This window comes from Hippocampus bargibanti, linkage group LG13 (genome assembly GCF_051943395.1).
Source record: "Hippocampus bargibanti isolate YZ-2025 linkage group LG13, ASM5194339v1, whole genome shotgun sequence".
NCBI lineage: Eukaryota > Metazoa > Chordata > Actinopteri > Syngnathiformes > Syngnathidae > Hippocampus > Hippocampus bargibanti.
In genome coordinates, this window is record NC_142746.1 from 20811551 (window position 1) to 20837232 (window position 25682).

The window sequence follows — 25682 nt, forward strand, 5'->3', positions numbered from 1 at the left end:
GTTCCAAAATGGGGCTGTGGAAGAAAATGAAAGTTTATTTCAAGACAAATTAAAATCAGCTTGACTCATTCACTGCCAGACATGCGCAAAAAAAAAAAACAAAAAAAAACGAAATTCCAACATTTCCGAACCGAACGAAGATTCCATCGCATATAGCTACATTTTACGTTTTAAGACTTGCACTGAATATTCCGGAAGTCTTGTTTCTGAGTTGGTGACGAGTCCTCACCCTACGTCACTGAAGGAACGCCCCTGACCGAAAAAAGGGCAGATTGTAGCAGTCCTTCCATCACGTCAATGCATTTTGCTGTACTTGTTTGGTCTGAAAACTTCATGTTGCACCAAAAAGAGGCAGAAGAGGCTGACAAAGCTCTGTGTAAGGAATTAATCAGCCTGTGGAAACGGGCGGATTCATTCCTTACGCGGAGCTTTGTCACCATTCTCTGCCTCTTTTTTAGTGCTACATTTCACCTCAAAATGGCACGGAATAAATTCTTGAATCGATTGCCAACATGTATGCTTTCCTCTACAGAACTATTTGAATCATATTCATAACTGGATGAGTAACAACAAAGCATATTTTCCGAATCTGAAGCCATTGTTTTGATTCTCCAGAAAGGCAAGACGCCTTGTGGTGACGCCACGAACAAGGGGGCAGGACCTTCTGAAACTGGCCACTTCCGGTTTCATTTTTTTTGTTGCAGATTTTGGACACTTTGTCATTTTTATTGGTGTTTTGCATTTGAATAAAAATATCATACTGCGTGTTTTGGGTATTTTAGATGCTATAAAACGTTTTTATGATGTCAGTTAGGAAACAAAAAAGTGATGTCGGTTGTCCTTTAATGTTCATCCTACACAATGTTTAAAATGGCAAACTAAATTTATTATACTTATTTCCTTCAACTGGCAGTATCTCGCAGCAACAAATACAATAAATATGAATCCAAAATATGTTGGTCAAGAAATAATATGCCATGAAATAGCACATTTTACTTTGACTATAACCAGCGTCTGAAACTCATGACAAAAAGTTACCGGACACCAGGGCAGGGCAGACAACTCTGAAAAGTTGCCTGCCCCATTTTCACAACTTGAAATACAATAAGACGACTAATTGCAAAAAAAAAACATTCTTAGAAAGTATTATGGATTGATAAACAGAATATAGAACAGAACAACACATTAAAATGTACCTACCACGAATGCTCCCTTGCTTAATTTATCATAAATATCCTTTACTGATGATTTTGCACCAGTTGTCGTTTGTCCATACACTGTTCGGCATGTAATATTTGTGCTGCGTCATCTGCTACAAGCCACGTGAACTCCTCTTTCAAGGATGCTTTTAATGAATGTTTACATTTTGTAGCGTCATCAATTTTGTTAGCTTCTTTTGAATCTTTCTGCTGGGGCCATGACGCTCGGGACTTTTTGGTCAGTCCTCACATATTTTTTTTTGTCTTGAAAAAGTTGTCGGCCACTTGCGTTTGGTAAATTGTACGCACAACACAAAAGTTGCACGCCAAGGGCGTCCAGGCAGAGGTTTTTTCAGACACTGCTATAACCAACGATAGGTTGATTAGGTCAAAATTAAGCAGGTGTGTAGTTGCCCTAACCTCAATTTCAGCGTTTGGAGATTTGAAAATGACATTTACTAACTTCACACGGTATTTAAGGAATCCAATCAGTGCATTTACATTTATTCATCTTGTTTGCTGTCAGTAGTTTTACTTTCGTCAAGAGTGAGCTTACTTTTTCTTCTTTGCGAGTCAGTGAAATCATGAGCTCTGCTTATTTGTTTGATGAAGACGAGGGGGGGAGTCAATGAATCATACGAGCAGATGATTGGAACAAGTCTTTGTAGAAAAAAGTGATTCAGATTAAAACAACCACAACTGGTAGAAGGAAAGATTGAACTACGTGTAGTTAGTACCTCGCTTGTGGACTGGAGTTTGGGGCTACAGTGCGGTCGAATGGGAAGTGTTGCGGCCGCCATTTTTTTCGTGGTTTCCTAGGAGGCCTTGTGGGTGGATGAAGGCAGGTCACGTGGCCACTTTTCCTTTTTTCCCACCATTAACACCCACCCACATCCTCCACCGCCCTCCCTCCCCGCCGACCTCCCTCCGTCTCTCAGCTACGCGCGGTCGCCACTCGGCTTCTTCTGGATAATGTGCGCAATGTAACCACAATCGGACTAAAAAAACTTACTTACTTGAATCAACCTTTTTTATTTACTGTGTATTTATTTATTTGTGACTCCACGCCGTCCGGAGAACTCTTGAGGTAACTTTTTGGGGGGAAAGTATTCTCTCGCAGTGGGTTAGCTGTTTACTTTTTACGATGATTTACATAGAGATTGTACCGATAAAGATAACCGAGTTTGGTTTTATTCGGATTCAAAATATCGATAAAGCAACGCGCAATCATTTTATTTGTCTTAGGGAACTACTTAATGATGGAAATACTGTACTGTCTTCGCTACTATACTATACGCCATATACTGATATGGCGTATCTATGTTTGTGTATCCTTCCGCCCCCACATCCAGGTAGCCCCAAAGGTGCTAACTGCTATTCAAGGTGGCTCTTTTACAACAAAAACGAGGCAGGGGGCAAGAGGGGGGGTCCTTTTTGTTTACTGTTAACTACCCTTGGCTTAAGAATGCAAGGCGCTTTCCCTCCCTCTGTATTTGTTCAAAGGGGATGAGTGGGGGGTGCAAAGTGTTGTGAAATCCAAGGGGATAGTATGAGGACCACTTGCTTTTTGTGGTACTCTTGTTTCCCAAATTTTATCAAAAGCAAGGCAAACACAAAGTGTACTTACCTAACAAAACAAAAATACATCAAATGATATGCTGTGCCTTCTGCGTTCTAGGGAACAACATTCATCTCTCAGCGTAAGTCACCGGCATAGATAGCTGGACATCTTATTTGTAGTGAATGTATAACATACCTGTCAGCCTTAGCTAATAACAGATTTCATTTCTAAGCGCCTTTCAAAACTCTCAAGGACACTTTATCTGCATTTATAAATGATTACAAATCCCATATAAAAGTTGTTGATATTTTGAGTTAAATGCAAAACACCAATAAAAATGAGTTAAAGTGTCCCAAAACTACTTCAAAATGAGATTGCGAGTTTCTGAAGGTCCCGCCCCCTTGTTCGTGATGTCACACCAGGATGTCTTACCTTGCTCCAGAATCAAAACAATGGCTTCAGATTCGGAGAAGATGCTTTTTTGTTACTCATCCAGTTATGAATATGATTCAAGCAGTTCTGAAGAGGAAAGCATAAATGTTTGCAATCGATTAAAGAAGTCCTTTCGAATCAATTCGAGCCGTCAGGACTCCAATGTAGAATCCCAGAAAATGCATGAGATGGCGCACAAGCTCCGTTGGAAATGGGCTGATTTGTCTGCTGGGAATTTGTGTCAACTAGTATCAAATAGTAGTCTTGGTACAACACACAATGATTCACCATCACGTTATTTATGTAGTTTTCCTTCTAATTTCACCATCAACACAAAGTTTTCAGACCAAACAAAGTACCCAAAATGCATCGTGTCGCTTTCTCGGTCAGGGGCGTTCCTTTAGTGACGTCACGTACGGACTCGTCACCAACTCAAAAACAAGACTTCAGCGGGAGTCTTAAAAAACGTCAAATATATCTATATGCGGTGGAATCTTTGTAAAATACGCTCAGTAGAAGTCATTTGAAGTGATTTTACAAATTCTGGACACAACTTGTCCGGAGGCGTCGGTTGTCCTTTAAAAACATTAGTTTTTTCTTAAGTGAAACGTATTTCTTTTAGCACAATCTCCCACTACAAGCTAATGCAGTTGGAAATTACTGGTTTGAATCCCGGTTGTTACATGAGTCATCATTGCGCCTGTTGCCTAGACAGCCTGACAGTGAAAAACCTCCCGTACATTTTTATTTTATTTATTTATTTTTGTACTATTGTCAGATTGAAGAGGAAGCGTAGGAGGCGGACGTTGATAGAAGAGGCTTTGCTGGAGGATGAGTCTGGTGGAGGTGAGGCAGTTGGCAGGCTCACTGACCCTGTCCCTATCCAGCAATGACTCCAAGGAACGCTACTGCGAGAACGACCCGGACAACTTCCGCTGCCGAGCCATGTCTCCGGACCTGAGGCAGGACTTCAATATGATGGAGCAGAAGAAGAGGGTCACCCATATCCTGCAGAGTCCAGTATGTAGTCCGTAAGGATAGTGTCAAACCCGTTTTACCCACTGGTCACAAAATTAGGTATACCTTCTGTTATTCGAAATGGATTCAATAAATTATTATTTTTTTAATTCCATTTATTCTGCTCAAGGTAGCTGGAGCTTTAGGGCAAATGTCAATCACAGATCATATATAGATTGAATTGTTGAGTGTCAGGCCTCAGATAAAAATCGAAAAAACATTTTTAAAAAGCCTACTAGAACATCTGAACTTTATTTGAGGTTAATCAGAGGCACTTAACGACTTTGGTCAAATGTCAATCACAGAGCTTATATAGATTGAATTGTTAGTATCAGGCCTCAGCTAGAAAGCAAAAAATAATAATCTGAGAAAGCCTACTAGAACATCTGAACTTTTTAGGTTAATCAGAGGCAGTTAAGGACTTTGGGCAAATGTCAATCACAGATCATACAGTACAGTAAAGTCTCGTTATATCGATATTCAAGGGAGTCCGAAAAAATATCGATATAACCGGGACTATCGATATATCCAACCCTGTTTGCATGTAATTTTCTCCGTGCGTGCATAGAAATAGTATCGATATAACCGGGACTATCGATATATCCGATATCGATATAACGAGACTTTACTGTATATAGATTGAATTGTTGAGTATCAGGCTAGAAAGCAAAAAAAATCTGAGAAAGCCTACTAGAACATCGTAACTTTATTTGAGGCTAATCAGAGGCAATTGAGGGCTTTGGCCAAATGTCAATCACAAAACATATATACATTGAATTGTTGAGTGTCAGGCCTCAGGTAGAAAGCAAAACAAAAATAAAAAATCAGAAAAAGCCTACTAGAACATCTAAACTTTTGGCAGTTGAAATGATGACCGATTCCAGTTCAATGTAAATTTGCAAATAAGTCTCACGTCTGCTCCAAGCCAAGTCTGAAAATAAACAAGAAGCCTTCACGTCCGTTGAACAATTCAGAGATTGTCTCATTCGTATCAAATAGTTCATATTGATCATATTGGCAGATTTATATACATATGAAAAATGTATGGTATGCACAATAATTTTAACTGCATTAAAAAGGCATTAAAAAGGCATCCCCTTGAATCAATTCAACTTTGTTGAACGTCGCATTGGGCAATAAGACGATTGGAAAGCTCAGTTCAAAGAAGCACAGTGAACACATGCCAGCTGAGTGCATACAAATAAATCGACCCCCACATGATTGCGTAACAGGACCCTAACAAGTAGAACTTATCTCATCGCCATGGTTACGCTGCTCCATCCAAGCAGAATGCTGCCGCTGGGCTGACAAAACACATCATAGATCCACAGTTTGCCCCCCCCCCCCCCCACCCTGGAAGGAGGAGAGAGTATGAAAAAGTCAGCGCCGCCGGACCCTTGCGGAGTTCGCACAAAGAGTTTGTTCTAAAGATTTGTGACTTGGAATAAAAAGAGCGTACAGTGATACATTGGCTTACGAACTTAATTGGTTCCCAGACAGTGTGTAAGGCGAAAAGGTGTGTATCCCAAAAATTAATTTCCCATAGGAAACCATAAAATGATAATAATCCGTTCCTAGGTCCCCATAAAACATACTTTTCTACTTTATAATTTAATTTTGTAAGATGTAAAACTACACAAAATATACCTTATCATATGTATAATAAATGTGCTATGGTATTATAATTAAAGAAATAAACTGTACTGTATAATAAGGTCGTTTTATTTACCTTTGTGATGGTCGTTGATGGCTTGATGGAACGGATAGCTTTTTGCATAGTGTCTCAAGGAGCTCTGGGTTGTACATCTTGGAAGTTGTGATATTGCAAGAGCAACAGATGCAAGCAGACACATGAGAAACATCATTAATTGCTGGTTCCCTTGCTGGTCTTTTCATTTCAAATTGAACTGATGGCTAGTGCGGGGATTGATGAGAATTTTAACCTTGCAGTCTACACTCTGACTTTGAACTATCAAAGTTGAAACGAGTCCAAATTTCACTGTTTCCTACCCATTTTGTCACTCTCTGTCGTCTGCCTGTTTCTTAATGTTTAAGTTTCACTGCTGCGTTCTTGACCAATCACGTGGCTTTAACCGAAGACTGGGGGCGGGGAATAGAGGACAAAAACAAGCCGGCTGCCATTTTCTTTTAGGAAAATGGGCTCGTTTGCGAACGACACATCACTCACTGTGGCAGCTCCGTGTGTATCCCGAAAAATAGTTTGTATGCCAAGGTAAAATTTTCATAAATTTAACGTTCGTAAACCGAAAAGTTCGTAAACCAAGGGGTTCGTAAACCGAGGTATCAATGTATTAATGAGCTGCAAGGATTACCGAGATCCAACATGGTGTCATGCATGACTCTGATTTGGTTTGCAGGTATTCAAAGATGAGCTGGAAGGTCTGATTCAGGACCAGATGACCAAGGGGAACAACCCAACGGGTCTCCTGGCCCTGAGGCAGATCGCTGACCTGGTCATGGCCAGCACGGTGGGAGGTGCCGGGCCGTTGACGTCACCCATCAGTGAGTGCTTGTGCTCTGGAAGGGTGAAAACAGCAGAAAAGTTGTGAAGGCTATTGTCATTGTTTCCATGAAGCAAACCCGCATGACCGCTTGAGAAAGTCAATGGTTGACAGTTTGGAATGCTAATTGTATTAGCCGAGTTTCTAGGGGGAAGAAATTGCAGACAGTTTTTAAATCTGACTTTTATTGTGGAAGAAGTCCGAACGTCAGCAACTAGAGATAAGGAACAATAAGCCATCTATTTTCTGGACTTGTTTAACTCGTTCACTCCTCCTCTCTTTTCCTTTCGGCTTTTCCCTTCAGGGGTCGCCACAGCGAATCAATGTCCTCCATCTATCCCGGTTTTATGCATCCTCTTCTCTCACTAACTCATTCACTGCCATTCACAAATTTATTCGGGAATTGAAAATATGACAGTGCGCCATTCCTGAATTTGCTAGGGTTTTTTTTTTTTCATGCTTGGGTGCCGATAAAGCGCTGGTCAAACCTCTGGCAATGTTTTTTTTTTCCCCACAAGTGGGCAGCATTTCCATTTTTTCCATGTTAGCGCTTTGTTCCAGCTTCACCTGTTGTTAAATAATAATAATAATAATAATAATACATTTCATTTATAAGCGCCTTTCAAAACTAATGGACACTTACAGAATATTTTTTCTGTGGGTGAGCAGCGGCAGCCATATGCCCCAGCGTTCACTATAAATAATAATACATTTCATTTAAAAGCACCTTTCAAAACTCTGTACAGTCACTGGATAAATGTTTCGAGATAGCTATCGAAATAGCTAGCTAGGTATATACTGTGTATAATAGATAGCTATCAAGATTGCTAGTTAGCTATACAGCTAAAAGATGCTAAATTGAACAAAAACGTCCCAAAAAGGCCATCGTTTTGATTCTCCAGCAAGGCAAAGACGTCTTGGGGTGACCCCACGAACAAGGGGGCGGGACCTTCTGAAACTGGCCACTTCCGGGTTCATTTTTATGCAGATTTTGGACACTTTAACTCATTTTTTTGGTGTTTTGCATTTGACTAAAAATATCATACTGCGTGTTTTGGGTATTTTAGATGCTATAAAACATTTTTCTGATGTCAGTTAGGAAACAAAAAAGGGATGTTGGTTGTCCTTCAAAATAACCGTACAAAAAAAACGATTCTTCCACCAAGTTTTGTACTTCCTTTTTCTGTTCTACTTTTTTTTTTTTTTTTTGCCTGTGGGCCTAATGTTTTACTTGTTAGTCTTTATGTTAAACGCCTTAATATGAGGAAAAATGCCTGTGAAGTCAAAAGGAGCTTTGCCCTTTTAAAAAGCTTAAGTGCCCGTAAGAGATGGCATCGTTAAATGGCCTTATATGGCCGCTCGGTCCAAAATATCCTCACTGGGAATTTTTTACAAAGCCTTGTTTTTTAAGGGTCATATGTTCCCCGGGGGGGGGGGGAGCTTTTAACTTGATCATCGGTGAAAGCAAAGCCTGTAAACATCCCTGTTATGTCTGCGTGTGTCGTTAAATGCAAACTCCTTACCTGGATGATGTGTCGTCGCCATTTGCAGGCTTGGGAATGGTGTCCCCCATCAATGACTTGTACGCCGGCGAATCGCCATCCTTCGCCAAAGGCGAGAAGCCGAGCCGCTGCAAGCTGGCCAGTCTCTACAGGCTCGTTGACCTTTTCAGCTGGGCTCGTTTTACCAGTTCCTACATCACCGTGAGTGTTGACATCCCGTGCACGTCTTTCCGTCTTCGTGAAGTGTCCACCGTGAAGGCTTAAATGGAGATGCCACATTATCTTTTGTAAATGTCGTAGTGTATATGGCTAATGTCTAAGTTTTCTTGCATACAAAAATGGACAAAATCCGACATCAACGGATAGTTAGGACGGTGGAAAAAAAATATTGGCACCGCCCTACCCACCCGGAAAATCCTACTGGACCCTCCGCACCCTGCCCACCACCTTTTCCAGCGACCGATCCATGCGCATAAAATTCAGCAGACATTTAAACAGCTTCTTCCCCCGTCGCCATTAACTCTCGAAACAGTGTGTATTTTCTGGGCGCTACATTGGAGTCCAGACGGCTCGAATTGATACGGAAGGACTTCTTTAATCGCTTGCAAACATTTATGCTTTCCTCTTGAGAACTATTTGAATCATATTCATAACTGGATGAGTGAAAGGGGAGCATCTTCTCCCAATCTGAACTCTGAAGCCATTGTTTTGATTCTGGAGCAAGGCAGTTTGTGAAGGAGTATCCTGGCGTGATGTCACGAACAAGGGGGCGGGACTTTCTGAATCACCCCAGTTATAATAATACATAAAAATACCGGCCTGCGTGTTTTGGGTATTTTAGACGCTGTAAAACGTTTTTCTGATGTCAGTTAGAAAAAAAAAAAATGGTGTCGGTTGTCCTTTAAATTCCACTTCTGCACTTTGCGTGAAGTTATACTTTTTTTGGAGGCGGCAGTTCTCAGCTCTCGTTACTATGGCGACCAGCGACGGGGCGCAGAGCATAATTGCGCAGAATCTAAAAGGAGATGACAGAAACAGACTGGGTGGGAAAAAAAAATGAACGACAGACATCTTCACTTATCGAGTGCCAATCTGTGCATATTGCGCATGCAGTGGACACGCCACCGAACACAAATATCCCCAAACCAGGTGTTGACAATTGAATCAAATAGCGTTAGCTTATGTTACCCTGCTTGGTCTGGCCGTGAACAGATCATAAAATGCATTTTTGAAAAACCGCACAACAGCTGGCGCACATAAAAATGGACTTGGTTGTTTCATTTCACACTTGATGGGCAAGGGCAAGCGCACCAGAGATGCGACCGTTTGTTACGAGTAATTAAAAAGTCAAATACTTCCTGTAGTATTTCCTCTTTTTGGAACTTGGGTGAATTTCCATAACACGCTCATAAAATAATCTCATATATCAGAAAGCAATGACAAATCTTTTTTTTTCCTAGGGCAAAAAAAAACCCATTAACTCATTCACTGCCAAACGTGCAAAAATATGTCCACAACAGTGCCAGGATTTTTGTCGTTGACACTCGAATTCTCAGAATATTGAGTTTTAGGACTAGACTACATCAACATTCAATGCGGGGTAAGAAACCTCAGATTCTTTTTTTACCATTAGAAAAAAAACAGTTGATTCCTAAATGATATGGATCTGGAGTTATATGAGATTGAAATGAGGGCGGCTGTCCAAAATACAATGCAATACATCCATATTGGTTTATATAGCGCTTCAACAACAGCTGAAGCTAGAACAAAGCGCTAAGAGTTAATTCCTAAGTTATATAGGTCCGGAGTTATCAGAGTTTGAAATGGGGGCGGCTGTAAAATATACAATACCATACATACATATTGATAGCTATCTATTAGCTATCTAGCTAGCTTTCTATCTATTTGAGTTACTTCCGGGTTGAGTGAAGGCTGGCGCGTGTGGCTGCCACTGCTCACCCATAGAAAAACTTATCCTGTGACTGTAAAATGACCTTGAGAGTTTTGAAAGGCGCTTAGAAACTAAATGTATTATTCTTATTATTTATGTCATGAATCCGTTCAAGCTATCTATTAGCTGTCTAGCTATCTGGCTAGCTATCTAGTGGCTATCTACTAGCTGTCTAGCTGGCTGGCTAGCTAGGTAGCTTTCTATCTGAGTTACTTCCGGGTTGAGTGAAGGCTGGCGCGTGTGGCTGCCACTGCTCACCCATAGAAAAACTTATCCTGTGACTGTAAAGTGACCTTGAGAGTTTTGAAAGGCGCTTAGAAATGAAATGTATTATTATTATTATTATTATTATATTGTAACAAAGCGCTAACACGGAAAAAAGGGAAATGCTGCCCCCCCTCCCTTGTGAAAAAGAAAAAAAAAACAATTCCAGAGGCCATGGCCAGCGCTTTATCGGCACTCAAGCATGAAAAAAAACCCTAACATATTCGGGAATGGCGCTCTGTCATATTTTCAATTCCCAAATAAATTCATGAATGGCAGTGAATGAGTTTACATTACCTTCAGACAGCAACATGATTCCTATTTTCAAACGCTATGTAGAAGAAATCTTCCACCGTCACTCACTGCCATTTTTTTTTTTTTTGGGAGCACAAAAAGGACTGCTATACCCCCCGACTTCTCCTCCGTAGAAATAATTCATGCTTGCTGAATTTCAAATGTTCTCCTCGTGACCCGAATGAGCTTGCATTTTGAATCAAAAACGGTGCTTCTTTTCATCTCAGGTGCGTGTCAACAAGGAGCAGGACCATGTCCTGATCAGCCCAAGAGGCCTGTCGTTCGCTGAGGTCACCGCCGCCACTTTGGTAAGTGAATACCATTTGTATTTCACAAATTGACTTCTTGAATATTTTTAGTCAAGGAGATTTTACTGAATTATTATTATTTTTGTCATTTTTCACTCAAATTGCAAGACCAGCAGAATATTGAGTTTTATGACTACATAAACATTCAATTCAGAATAAGAAACCTTTCATCAGAAAAATACAATGGTTAATTCCTGAGTGGTATGGGTCTGGAGTTATCTTTGCTTGAAGTGGGGGCAGCTGTACAAAATACAATACATACATATTGATTGATTGAAAAAGGTTGTCTATTTTATTTGGCTTTAGAGTCATCTGCAATGGAAATGGGGGAGGTTGTACAAAAGGCAAATGCTATCCCCTCGTGGGAGGGAAAAACATTGTCAGAGGTCTGACCGCAGCTTGATTCGCACCCAAAAAAGTGCTGGTCAGACCTCTGGTAATGCTTTTCCCTTCCACGAAGTGGCAGCATCTGCCTTTTGTCCATGTTAGCGCTATCTCTATCATTCGATGTGTATGTATTGTTTTGTATTTTGTACATCTGCCCCCATTTCAAACTCACATAACTCCAGACCCATACAACTTAGGAATTAATTGTTTTTTTTTTTTCTGGTGAAATTAGAGACTCTAACGTTTCTTATGCTGTATTGAATGTTTATGTAGTCCGAAAATGACAAATTCTGGCACTGGAGTGGACACATTTTTGGCACATCGTCTGGGCAGTGAATGAGTTAAAGGCACGTGCAATAGACAGATGCTATATTTGTCATTTTTAAATAATGATAATAATAATAATAATAATAATAATACATTTCATTTCGAAGCGCCTTTCACAACTCTCAAGGAGTACTTTACAGTCACAAGATTAGTTTTTCTGTGGGTGTGTCACGTGCGCCAGCATTCACTCAACCCGGAAGTAAGTAAATAGATAGAAATCTAACTAGCTAGCCAATGGATAGCCAACTGATACCTAGCTAGATAGCCAGCCAGCTAGATAGATAATGGATAGCTAGCTAGATAGCCAGATAGTATTGATTTTATCATTGGAAGCCAATTGCCCCCCAAAAAAAAAAAAAAAACGTTTGTTTTTGTTTCAGGTGAAAGTGAACATGATCGGCGACGTCGTGGACCAAGGCTCAACCGACTTGGGTATCGACCATTTTGGATTCGCCCCCCATGCCGCCATCTTCGCCATGCGGCCCGACTTGAAATGCATCGTCCACGTTCACACGCCCGCTACGGCTGCCGTGAGTGGAAGCACATCGCCGCAATGCTCTTTAACCTCATTTCTTTTTTTTTACCATAAACTCTAAAACCGGGCCGTGAAATCCACAGCGTGCGACGGGACGTGACCGGCGAGGCTTTTTTTTTTTTTTTTTTTTTATGCGGCAGCACAAACGTGTCTCTGTGGCGCCGACGCCGCCTTGTTTATGCTAACAGGTGTCCTCCATGAAGTGCGGCATCCTGCCCATTTCCCAGGAGGCCTTGCTACTCGGAGACGTGAGCTGCTTCGGTTACCATGGCAGCTTGGATAATCAAGAGGAGAAGGTGGACTTTCAGAAAGCTTTGGGCCCCACTGCCAAGGTACTGTCAAGTTGAGAGACTCCGTTAGTGAAAGGGGATTTTTTTTTATTTTATTTGTTATTTTTCGCAGCTTTCGACAGCTGCTTTACCTCTCCCAGTCACACCAGGTACACCTGCGCCATCTAATGAGATCCATTACAAAGAGCTCTGTCGAGAATTCCTGCCTTTTGGCTACCTTATTTTTCTTTCAGTCAGTTCAATTTCTACACTACTGCCAGCCGCAATCATAAAAATGTCACGGGAAATGAGTATTTGCGATACAGGTCTTTTATGACCTAATCTTGAAAATTACGAGCTGAATCTCATAAAAAAAGACCTTTTTTTCATATTTTGAGGTATTCTCATCCTATTAACTCATTCACTGACAGACAATGTGCAAAAATGGGTCCCCTGCAGTGCCAGGGTTTTTTTCATCTTCACTCAAATTGCAGGATCCACAGATTATTGACTTTTAGGACTACATAAACATTCAATGCAGCATAGAAAAACCTTAGACTCTCTTCTTTCATCAGAAAAAAAAGCTAATTCCTAAATTATATGGGTCTGGAGTTATCTGAGATTAAAATGGGGGCAGCTGTCCAAAATACAATGCAAAAAATATGGGTTTATATAGCGCTTTAGCAACAGCTAAAGCTGGAACAAAGCGCTAACAAGGAATAAAAGGAAAATGATGCCCCCTTGTGGAAAAGAAACAATATTGCCAGGGGCCATGGCCAACGCTTTATCGGTAGCCAAGCATAAAAAACCAAAACCCGAACAAATTCTGCTCTACAAATGGCTATACGTATATACATATTACAATATATTATTGTAAAAATGTTTGACTTAGTTTACACAGTTAAAAATAAAAATAATCCCCAACTTGTGAACGAGACAAGTTCCGAAGAGTCGTTCGTAAAATGAATTTGTTCATAAGTTGCTTCAGTGCTATATTTTGTATGTATAAAGCTTGTATAAGTAACCTGTATTGGTTAGTGCTGAAAAATAAACATTTAATAACATATATGCTTGATAAAATTATGTACACGTACAACTGGAGAGAATACTACATATGTTACTACAAAAATGGTCGTATGTACCGTTGTTCGTAACTTGAATGTTTGTAAGTAGGGGAGTGTCTGTATTACAACCTCAACATCCAGTCTGTTAATGGCTTTTAAGAATTTCTGTCGTTATTTTGCAGGTGATGATGTTGAGGAACCACGGATTGCTCGCTTTGGGAGAAACCGTCGAGGAAGCCTTCCACTACATGTACCACTCACAGCAAGCGTGTGAAATCCAGGTATGTTGAATAATGAATGTCATGACAGTGACACAATTGTTTGGACGTATGCTCGCTCGGACCTAACTTGAGACAGTTTTTTAAATAAAATGAATTCACTAATTAATTAACTCATTCACTGCCAGACGATGTGCAAAAATGTGTCCACTCTACTGCCATTGTTTTTGTCATTTTTACTCAAATTCCAGGACCCACAGAATATTGAGTTTTAGAACTACATCAACATCCAATTCAGCGTAAGAAACATAAGACCCTCTTCTTTTATCAGAAAAAAAAGTTAATTCCTAAGTTATATGGTTCTGGAGGTATCTGAGCTTGAAATGGGGGCGAATGTACAAAATACAACACAAACCATACATTGTGATTTGTATATCGCTCTAACAACAGCTCAAGCAGTAGCAAAGTGCTAACATTAAAAGAAGGGAAATGCTACTCCCTTGCGGAAGGAAAAAAAAAATTGCCAGAGGTCTGACCAGCGCTTTGTCGGCATCCCCCGCAGGCAAAACAAAAACCAGAACACATTCGGGAATGGCGCTCTACGTCATATTTTAAATTCACAAATTCGTTCGGGTTTTGTTTTCACATGCTTGGGTGCCGATAAAGCGCTGTCCATGGCCTCTGTCTGTTTTTTCTTTTGCACAAGGGGGCAGCATTTGCCTTTTTTCCATGTTAGCGCTTTGTTGCAGCTTCAGCTGTTGATAAAGCGCTATATAAACCAATATGTATATATTGCATTGTATTTTGGACAGCTGCCCCCATTTCAAGCTCAGATAACTCCAGACCCATATAACTTAGGAATTAACTTTTTTTGTTACGCTGCATTTAATGTTTGTGTCGTCCAAAAACTCAATATTCTTTGAATCCTGGAATTCGAGTGAAAATGACAAAAACCCTGGCACTGGAATGGACACATTTTTGCACATCGTCTGGCAGTGAATGAGTTAATCTGTTAATTAATTGATCAATGTATTTGTATTTTATATTTTTAATAATTCTAACAGAGGCATCTACTCTTGAATTCTGGACCATGTGACCAGTTCATTCATTGTGGTCTCGCCCACGTTTAGGTACAAGCGCTGGCGTGCTCGGGCGGCGTGGACAATTTGCTGCTCCTGGACAAAGAGAAGTTCAAACCTCTTACGCAGGCAGCGGCCGCCGCCGGGGTGCCAGTGAGCAACGATTTTAAGTGGAAAGTGGGCGAAGCTGAATTTGAATCCCTGATGAGGATGCTGGACAACCTCGTGAGTGACTATTCTGTATTTAAAGGACGACACCATTTCCTAACTGACATCAGAAAAATGTTTTATAGCATCGAAAATAGCCAAAACACGCAGGCTGATATTTTTAGGCAAATGCAAAACATGAATAAAAATGACTTAAAAAGTGTCCCAAAACTGCCACAAAATGAGAGCTCGGAACTGGGGAGATTCAGAAAGTTCCACCCCCTTGTTCGTGATGTCACGCTAGGATACTCCTTCACAAACTGCCTTGCTCCAGAATCAAAACAATGGCTTCAGATTTCGAGAAGATGCTTTCTTGTTACTCATCCACTTATGAATATGATTCAAATAGTTCTGAAGAGGAAAGCACACATGTTTGCAATCGATTAAAGAAGTCCTTCCGGGTCAATTCGAGCCGTCTGGACTCCAATGTAGCGTCCCAGAAAATGCACAAGATGGCGCACAAGCTCCATTGGAAATGGGCCGATTTGTCCGCTGGGAATTTGTGTAAACTTACACCTTCTTTATGCGTGTTACCGCAATTGGCTGCGACACACAACGATTCACCATCGCGTTATTTATGTAGTTTTCCTTCTAATTTCGCCGCCAACACAGTGTTTTCAGATGAAAAAAAAAGTACCCAAAATGCATTGTGTGTCGCTTTGTCGGTCAGGGGCGTTGCCTACGTGACGTCACTCAGGGAATCGTCATCAACTCGAAAACAAGTCTTCCTGAATATTCAGCGCGAGTCTTAAAAGGTAAAATATAGCTATATGCGGTGGAATCTTTGTAAAATGCGCTCAGTAGAAGTCATTTGAAGTGATTTTACAAATTCTGAACGGAACTTATCGGAGGTGTCGGTTGTCCTTTAAAACATCAACGCAAACAAAGCAATTTTGTTGCCTTAACAATCCAAACTACATGTTACAGTCGCCTCAGCGTGTGCGATAACAAATGCTCCAAATCAAGTTTGACACCTGCAATATGAGTGGCGTTTCTACCAACGCATGACGGCAATTTGATGAGCATCCCTGAAATGACTTTAACGCCGATTATTTGTGAAGGAATAAGCCAATGTTCAACTTTGGTTTCCCCCCGCAGGGATACAGAACAGGCCACTCGTACAGAAACCCCATCGTCCGAGAAAAACCCCGATCCAAGAACGACGTGGAAATCCCCGCCACGGTATCGGCGATCCCGTCGGATGACGACGGCGAGGCGGCGGGCCTTCGTAGCCCCTTTAAGTTGATGGCGCAGAAGCAGCAGCGAGAGCGGACGCGCTGGCTGACGTCGCCCAACAGCTACTTGAGGGTGAACGTACCCGAACGCTCCATCGGCGGAGACGTCAGCCCCAGAACTAAAACGATGGTAGGTGGACGGACAGCCAAACCTTTTTCATGAGGGCTTGTGGCGCGATGAAGCGGCGGGTCGCGTGTCTGCCTCCCTAGTCGAGATGTTCTGGGTTTGAGTCTTGGGTCGGGGATACCTGTGGGGAGATTGCATGATGAATTGGATTAGCTAGTTAGCTGGCTATTTATTAGCATGCTAGCTGGATATCTATCTATGAGCTATCCGGTAGCTAGCTCGCTAGTTTTCTATCTATTTCAGTTACTTCCGGGTTGAGTGAACGCTGGTGCATGTCGTTGCCGCTGCTCACCCGCAGACAAACCGATCCTGTGACTGTAAAGTGACCTTGAGAGTTTTGAAAGGCACCTAGAAATGAAATGTATTATTATTATTATTATTATTATTATTTCCATTTAAAACGAAGACAAAGGAGATTATATATTATAGGAGATTATTAGACACAAAAAAAGCACATTCGCCCCGAGCTGTGTAGCGATGACAGTCAAATGGCAGACATTCTCTCCAAATCAAAAACAGTGCTGGCATATTTGGCAAAATGAATATGCCAGCACTGTTTTTGATTGATTTGATATAATAATAATAATAATAAGAAGAAGAAGAAGAAGAAGAAGAAGAAGAAGAAGAAGAAGAAGAAGAAGAAGAAGAAAAATAATATATATTTAAATTAAAGAACAAGAACAATAATAGTAATAATAATAATAATAATAATAACAATAATAGTTATATAATATGTGTATAATAGTGGCTGCCTTTCCAGCAGCTCATGTATTTCGTTTTTCTACTTTCATTCCTTTCATCACTTTGCTGCTGTGAAATGTAAATTTCTCCACTGTGAGACTAATAAAGGCATATCCAATCCAATCCAATAATTAAAATAATAGTATAATAATATAATAAAAAAATAATAGCAAAATAATAAAAAATAAGAAGAAGAACAATAACAATAACAATAATACAATAATAATAAAATAAAAATTAAAATACTACTAATAGTAATAATACTACTAATAATAATACATTTCATTTATAAGTGCCTTTCAAAACTCACAAGGTCACTTTACAGTCGCAGGATCGTTTTTTATGCGGGTATATTTATCTTACTTCGGTGGAACATGAATAACTTACAAGCCATTCAATGAAACAAAAAGAACAAAAACGATCACCCACCATGCAAAAAAGAAAACAAAGCGCCATTGAGTGCGTTATAGAAAAGAGCCTCTCTGCCTCCAAAAATCTTGCTTCAACATAGCAACTAAAAGAAGCATCTTCCCTCAAGCTTCTCCGGCTTGCTTTTTTTTTTTCTTCACATTCAACTTGTCCTTGAATGAACTTGTTTATTTCAGCCAAGCTTCGACTGAGCTAGATTTCTGTCAACTCCCTTTAAATTTCCTGTTATCGCGCAGAATTCGGGTTTATTCACATCCATTCCTATGAAACCATCATTCCTGTAAAAGTCCCCGTGGGATGTTGTCAATTTTGAAAATCCCATTGGGAGGAAAACCAAAAAAATCTGTCGAAACAAATGAGATTTGAGACAGCAAAATGGACGACCTTTTTTTTGGGGATTAGCCTGCCATCTTGTGGATAAGCGAAGTAATTTTATTTTGTCTTCTTCACTGGCTGGCAGAAAATGTCAAGGCGCTCTCAGACCTTTCAAACTCCTAGTCAGACAATTCTTATTTTTTTTTTATTTCAGAATCAGAAAGCCTTTAATCAGGGATCTGACAACATTTTTCAATAATAATTCAACACACATTTTCTAATACCATATTAAAGTGCATCTAAATAGCTATCAAATTATGTATCGATTATTGTTCTATAACAAATAAGGAAATTTCAAAATATGAGAGGATTTTCTGTCTGTAATTACACAGTTTAAACAATGAAAATCTGTGACCGAGTTCTTTATTACAGTTGAAACTATCATAACTTTCTTAATTTTTGGCAGATCTTAACGAGTAAGGGACCATTGCAAAGCTTTTGTAATTCTAAACAGAAACAGAAAACACAAGAAAAGATTCAAAATATAAATGAGCAAATATCAACGATCGAATGCAGGCAGATTTTCGTCAGAAATCAAAAATGGCTGTCAGTGAATACTAGGAAAGAAAATTGCGAGGTCTAGAAACATATGTGCTAATGCTTCTTTTTGCTTGAAACTTGGAAGTTATGGAGAAAAATAGATATTCTACCACTTCTATGCGTTATACAATTACAACTTACTCACCTTTATAAACCGTAGCGTTAGCAAAAAGAGCGTAAACTTCAATCCATTTTTCCCCCCGTTTCTCGTCGTCGTATTCGGAAATGGAGGGAAACCTGTGTAATATGTCATCATAAGTTACATAGCTTGGAAAATCCATCGAAAAACGATTACGTAATTCACGAAAATACAATGATATACGACTGCGAGTACAGATTGCGCTCGGTTCACTAGACGCAAACAATCAGGGTGGAATATAGGTCTCTGTAGCGTACCTACTTTAATAGTCCCGCAATGGGATCATTTCACCAGCCTAACATGTTCTAGAAAATTTGAAACACAGAATATTCGCAGCTGTGAAGAAAAACACATAAACCACAAAATGTCGGAGAGGAGGGGGATGGTGTGGAAAAACATTTTTTGTGTGTGTGTGTTTTTGTTTGCGGTCTGACTGTGTCATCTAATGAAATCTATGACTCCAACAGTGACGCATTTGGGAGGCAAAAAAAATACCTTGTACTTATTAATACAGACTAAACACAAATGACACATTTTAACGCTTTCAAATGATTTGTTTGATTTCTTAGTGGATGAAGTCATCCGAACCGGGTAAAAGCATCGGTACCCCCATTAAGATTGAAGACCCCAACCAATTTGTGCCCCTCAACACGGATCCCACAGAAGTGCTGCACAAGAGGAACCGGGTGAGTCATTGTGCAAGCTGTTGCTCGGCAATTTTGGGAAAACAGAAACAAACAAATATTCAGAAAATGAGAATCTCCTTTGTCTTCGTTATAAATAGACATAATAATAATAATCATATAATGATGATAATAATAATAATAACAACAACAACAACAACAATAATAATAATAGTAATAAATAATCATCATCATCATTATCACTGCAGCTGCAGCTATATAATAATAATAATTATTATTGATAATAATAATTATTATTATTATTATTAATAATAATAGTAATAATAATACTAATCATTATTGCTGCGTCTATATAATAATAATAATAATCATCATTATTATCATTATCACTGCAGCTGCAGTTCTTTAATAATAATAATAGTAATAAATTAATAATAATTATCACTGCAGCTATATAATAATAATAATTAATAATAATAGTAATAATTAATAATAATCATCATCATTTTCACTGCAGCTGCAGCTATATAATAATAATAAAAATAATCATAATAACCAATTTCATTTATAAGCGCCTTTCAAAACTTTCAAGGACGCTTTACAGTCACAGGATAAGTTTTTCTGTGGGTGAGCAGCGGCAGCCACACGCGCCAGCGTTCACTCAACCCAGAAGTAACTCAAATCGACTCAAACTATGCCAGAAATATAAAAAAGGTGACATTGACAAATGTTCTACTTGTATATATTCTTATATATTTTTATATCTATATATATTTATATTCAATAAATATTCTTGTTACGGTTATGAAAACTGTCTTTTCTTTATTCTTTGTATTCAAAAAATTAAAAAAAGCAATCCAACATGTAGTTAGAAATACAAAATGAAAACCACTCACCAGGAGCTCCATGCAGACTAACCAGCCATGCCGACTGCCAATGTCAATCACTAGGCCACGCCCCTAAATAGGTACATATTAATACAGTGCGTTTGGTCATTGTATTTCATAAGAACAATTTGTTTGTATGATTTAGTACATCTCTACGATAAATAGCCGTTATTTATTAAAAACGTTGCAAAAATGGGTAAGGTTGGAACGCATTGGTGGCATTTCCATTCATTTCAATGAGGAAAGGGGATTTGGTTTTTGACATTAAAAAAATCTAGTCCCCGAAAAATCCAAAGTGAAACGGCGACTGTTTTAATTCAGATAAAAGAGCAGCACCGAGGCGATCAGATGACATCGGGTCCTAAGTCTCATTTACTGGCGGGCATCGTCGTGGACACCATCCCGGGACCAGTGAGTGCACACATTTACCTTCTGTTGTCTGGTGACGTTTCTTTCCTTTTCTCGCGATCCGACTTTCTCCTCGTTCTTGTGCAGGCTTTCATCATTGAGGATGAGGAGCACGCTCGCTCGCTTCCGCCCAATCCTTTTAACCATCTGACAGAGGAGGTCCTACGGGAGTACAAGAGCCTGGTGGAGAGGAAGCGACTAGGCCAAGATGGTACTTATTTCAAAATAAAAAAATGTCCACCTAATGTGGTTTTTTTTCGACTTCAAAGTGTGAGTGCGTACAAGAAAGCCGCAGGATGTTGGAAACAAAATGGACGGTGGGTCGTAAAGAAAGGTGTAGTTGGGGTTTACAACCTCATTTTCTAGAAGCTAGCACGAGTGGCTGCCGCTGCTCACCCACAGAAAAACGTATCCTGTGACTGTAAAGTGACCTTGAGATTTTTGAAAGGCGCCGATAAATGAAACGTATTAATATTGACAACATAAACATTTAATACAGTGTTAGAAACCTGAGACTCTCTTATTTCTTCAGAAAAAAAAGAGTTAATTCCTAAGTTATATGGTTCTGGAGTTATCTGAGCTTGAAACGGGGGCGTCTATACAAAATCAAAGCATGCATATTGATTTACATAGCGCTCTAACAACAGCAGAAAGCAATAGCAAAGCGCTAACATGGAAAAAGGCAAATGCTGCCCCCTTGTGGAAGGGAAAACCATTGCCAGAGGTTTGACCAGCGCTTTATCGGCATCCCCCGCAAGTAAAAACAAAACCCGAACAAATTCGGGAGTGGCGCTCTACGTCATATTTTCGCTTTAACAACAGCTGAAGCTGGAACAAAGCGCTAACGTGAGAAAAAATTGCAATGCTGCCCCCTTGTGGAAGGGGAAAAAACATTGCCGGAGGTCTGGCCAGCTCTTTTATTAATTACCGCTGTGTTTCCAGAAGACGAAGACGCAACGGATGCGGACGAGTTGACCACGTTCGATGGGTCCACAATCTCACTTTCGCTCTCTCCCATTATGACACCAACCAAGCTAGGTAGGCTAACAACCACCTAATAGTCGTTTTCCATTGTCGCAGTGAATGTATGAGAACGGGACATTTTAACGGCATTAAATCGGACAAAATATGGTATATTTTGTGTAGTTTTAAGGCTTAGAAAATTAGAAAATTATGTTTTATGGGGACCTGGGAACGGATTATTTTCATTTTAATGGTTTCCTATGGGAAATTAATTTTTGGGATACACATTTTTTGCCTTACACACTCTGTCTGGGAAACAATTAAGTTCCTGAGCCAATGTATCACTGTATATAGATATATATTGTTTTTTCTGATTGTGCCGCACTCACCAACAGACTCGATACCCAACGGGAAAGACCACTTGTCCGATGCGGATGACGACTTGAGCCTGGAGGTTTCCAAATTGAGCGTGAGCGCTTCGGAATCGCTGGACATCTCCGCCGGCGCTCAAAACGAGAGCCCGGAGAACCAGAGCAAGACCACAAAGAAGAAGAAGAAGAACAAGTTCCGGACGCCGTCTTTCCTGAAGAAGAGTAAGAAGAAGGAAAAATGTCAGACGTCGACGGATTAGCGGCAAAAAAACAAACGAGCCAAGGTTGGAACGCGTTTTATTCAATTGGTGTCGGAAAAAGATAAACTAGTGAAGCTCTGAGCTATTTTTTTGTTCCTTTTTGCACAAATCCCTCGTATGAATGTATGGAAACGGTCGCTAATATACAGTCAGCGGTCTTCGGAACAAGTACGATTTGTATTTTAAAAATTATTATAATCTCATGTTGTTCTGTCGCGGGCTTGGGGAAAAAAAAAGGTAAAACAATACAATACACTCCTGCGCCAGGGTTTTTGTCATTTTCACTCAAATTGCAGGACCCACAGAATATTGATTTTTAGGACTACATAAACATTCAATTCAGCGTCAGAAACCTTAGATTTTCTTTTGTCATCAGAAAAAAAAAAAGAGTTAATTCCTAAATTATATGGGTCTGGAGTTATGTGAGCTTGAAATGGGGGCAGATGTACAAAATACCAAATAATACATACATATTGATTTATAGCTAGTGCTTTAACAGCAGCTGAAGCTGTAACAAAGCGCTAACATGGACAAGAGGCAAGCTAGCAAGCCAGCTATATAGCTAGCTAGCTAGCCAGCTAACAAATAGCAAATAGACTGCAAATAGCTAGCTCGCTTGAAATAAGGGACAGGCAAGACCCGATACCGGATGTCAATATCATGCCGATATCAAGGCGTCGGTTTTCTCGGCCAATATCCTTTTTAGGGAAGTTTTTGTTCAATTTAGCATCTTTTAGTTATCTGTTAGCTATATAGCTAGCTAGCAAATCTCGATAGCTATCAATTAGCTATTAATGATCTATTATATACAGTATATACGTAGGTAGCTATCTCGATAGCTAGCTAGCTACCTAGCTTTCTTTCTTTTTGAGTTATTTTCCGGTAATAGATAGCTAGACAGCTAATAGATGCATTTAGTTCTCAAACAATTGTCTTTTCTTGTTCATATTTTATTCGCGATAAAAATCTAATTGTATTGTATTGCCGTCAATTGAAAAAATACATACATCATAAATTCATGTTTGTTATTTCAACAGAATAAAAATTACAAATAAAAGAATAAAAAAGACATGGTTTCTTGGGGGGGGCGGGGGCAAAAACAGTCTATTTTTCTTATGAAATTAAAAGCACACTGATAAAATTCATATTTGTTTCCCCCATTTTAATATGATTTCATTTTTTTAACTTCTCCAAAAATATTTGTACAGTATTCTGGTCAGATTAACACTTTTTAATAATAATAATAATAATATTATTAAGAATAATAATAATAACATTTAATTTACAAGCGCCTTTATGGACACCCAAGGACACTTTACAATACAAACAACAATGAATAAAACGATAAATAATAAAACTTTAAAACTTTCTAATAATAATCATCATAATAATCATAATAATAGATAATATTTACTCAAAAAGGTTCCCCCAACCCCTTGCTTTCTATTCTCGCTATATGACATAATTATACGCTGTTCAAATGAATACTTATCTACTAACTCTTGTACTAAAAAACACACAAATTATGGATCTCTATGAAATAATAATTGTCATATATGCTGCTTGATTGTCGTGACGAAGCAAAAAAAAAAGCAATGAGGCTTTTGTGGTTGTTTTGTTGTTCTCAGTACAATGTGAATGTGTCGACCCAAAGAGAACAATTTGCTTTTTGGAAGTATGTTTTTTTTTCTTACACTAAAAACTATGAAAAGTTTTCAAATGTGACAGTACAATCCTAATATAGTACATGGTTTTTAACAACTTTTTTTTTTATGAGTCACACTGTTTTTTTTGTGTTGGTGCGCGTATATTTGGAGAACCACTTTTTGAAATGTATTTGATGTTGGTAAAAATTAAATAAAGCTTTGGAGAAAAATGGCTGCCGCTTTTGTCGTTTTTTTTTTTTTGGGGGTGCGGGGTGCAAGAAAGTGAGTATAGGAAGGCGTTCAAGTTTAAATAAAAAAAACTCAATTTCGTCATTGTTTAACTCGATTGTCATCAAATTTGAATGTTTTTCAAAGTAAGAGTCAGCTTTATTGTGAAATATGCTAATATGCATGACATACAGCACAGATGAAATTACTATTAGCGTGCAAGGCACTTAATGACTTTAACAAACATAAACACGAAAACACCAATTTGCCGGGAGAGAGGGGAGCCGCTGCATGTTTTGTTTGCCATTTACAACTTTCATTGTAAAACAGTATTTGGAACAAAAATGCTACCCCTTGTGGAAGGGAAAAAACATTGACAGAGGCCATGTCCAGCGCCTTATCGGCACCCAGACAAGGAAAAATAAAACCGAACTAATTCGGGAATGGCGCTCGACGTTATAGTTTCATTTAGGTATCTAGCTAGCTAGAGAGGTTGCTATTAGCAATATAGCTAGCTATCCACTTGAGTCAGGAAACATATTAGCTATGTAGTTAGCTAGCTAGCTATTAACTGGCTATCGAGCATTCTATTGGCTAGCTAGCTTTCTATCTATTTGAGATACTTCCGGGTTGAGTGATAATTAGCTAACTCTTAGCTAGCTAGCTTTCTATCTAGTTGAGTTACTTCCGAGTTGAGTGATTATTAGCTAACTCTCATCTAGCTAGCTAGCTAGCTTTCTACCTATTTGAGTTACTTCCGGGTTGAGTGATTATTACCTAACTCGTAGCTAACTAGCTAGCTTTCTATCTATTTGAGTTACTTCCGGGTTTAGTGATAATTAGCTAACTCTTAGCTAGCTAGCTTTCTATCTAGTTGAGTTACTTCCGGGTTGAGTGATTATTAGCTGACTCTTAGCTAGCTTTCTATCTGAGTTACTTCCGGGTTGAGTGATTATTAGCTAACTCTTAGCTAGCTAGCTTTCTATCTATTTGAGTTTCTTCCGGGTTTAGTGATTATTAGCTAACTCTTAGCTGGCTAGCTTTCTATCTATTCGAGCTACTTCCGGGTTGAGTGATTATTAGCTAACTCTTAGCTAGCTAGCTTTCTATCTATTTGAGTTTCTTCCGGGTTTAGTGATTATTAGCTAACTCTTAGCTGGCTAGCTTTCTATCTATTTGAGCTACTTCCGGGTTGAGTGATTATTACCTAGCTCTTAGCTAACTAGCTAGTTTTCTATCTATTTGAGTTACTTCCGGGTTTAGTACTTATTAGCTAACTCTTAGCTAGCTAGCTTTCTATCTATTTGAGTTACTGGCAGTGAATGACTTCATAGGCTACTGTATACAGTGGTCCACTGTTACACTTTTCCAAGCATATTTACTCCAAATAAAGGCATAAGCACCCCAAGATAGAAATCCATCATTCTCCAACCCTTTTTTTCTCCCCTGTTTATTTGTATTGATCTATCTGAAGCCCCCTTGAAACAAAGGTGGAGTTCTAATTGGTCGCGCGAGCGGTATAATCAACCCGTCCGTCGCCATGATATGAATGG

At 39.3% G+C, this 25682-nt stretch overlaps 1 protein-coding gene across 2 annotated transcripts; it reads left to right on the top strand.

Annotated features, from left to right (window-relative positions):
• The first annotated feature begins 2099 nt into the window (after positions 1-2099).
• add3b (adducin 3 (gamma) b) lies at positions 2100-24133 on the top strand. Of its 2 annotated transcripts, none has more exons than XM_089011436.1 (15): positions 2100-2286; positions 3971-4212; positions 6588-6732; positions 8283-8434; positions 10970-11050; positions 12145-12294; positions 12488-12631; positions 13815-13913; positions 14981-15154; positions 16235-16501; positions 19292-19408; positions 20575-20664; positions 20749-20872; positions 21607-21699; positions 22020-24133. In XM_089011436.1, exons 2-15 carry the CDS (start codon positions 4024-4026, stop codon positions 22253-22255), a joined length of 2061 nt encoding a protein of 686 aa, XP_088867562.1. In that variant the 5' UTR covers positions 2100-2286; positions 3971-4023; the 3' UTR covers positions 22256-24133. The 2 variants fall into 2 exon arrangements, with proteins under 2 accessions (XP_088867562.1, XP_088867561.1); XM_089011435.1 differs by having other exon boundaries at positions 2101-2286; positions 21604-21699.
• The last annotated feature ends 1549 nt before the right edge of the window (positions 24134-25682 follow it).

Bases quoted from the DNA above. Each gene is read 5' to 3' on its own strand.
- add3b (XM_089011435.1), top strand. From the start codon at position 4,024: ATGAGTCTGGTGGAGGTGAGGCAGTTGGCAGGCTCACTGACCCTGTCC. The intron at 11,051-12,144 runs GTAAGTGAATAC...TTTTTGTTTCAG, and splicing joins AGGTCACCGCCGCCACTTTG to GTGAAAGTGAACATGATCGG. The intron at 19,409-20,574 runs GTGAGTCATTGT...GTTTTAATTCAG, and splicing joins TGCTGCACAAGAGGAACCGG to ATAAAAGAGCAGCACCGAGG.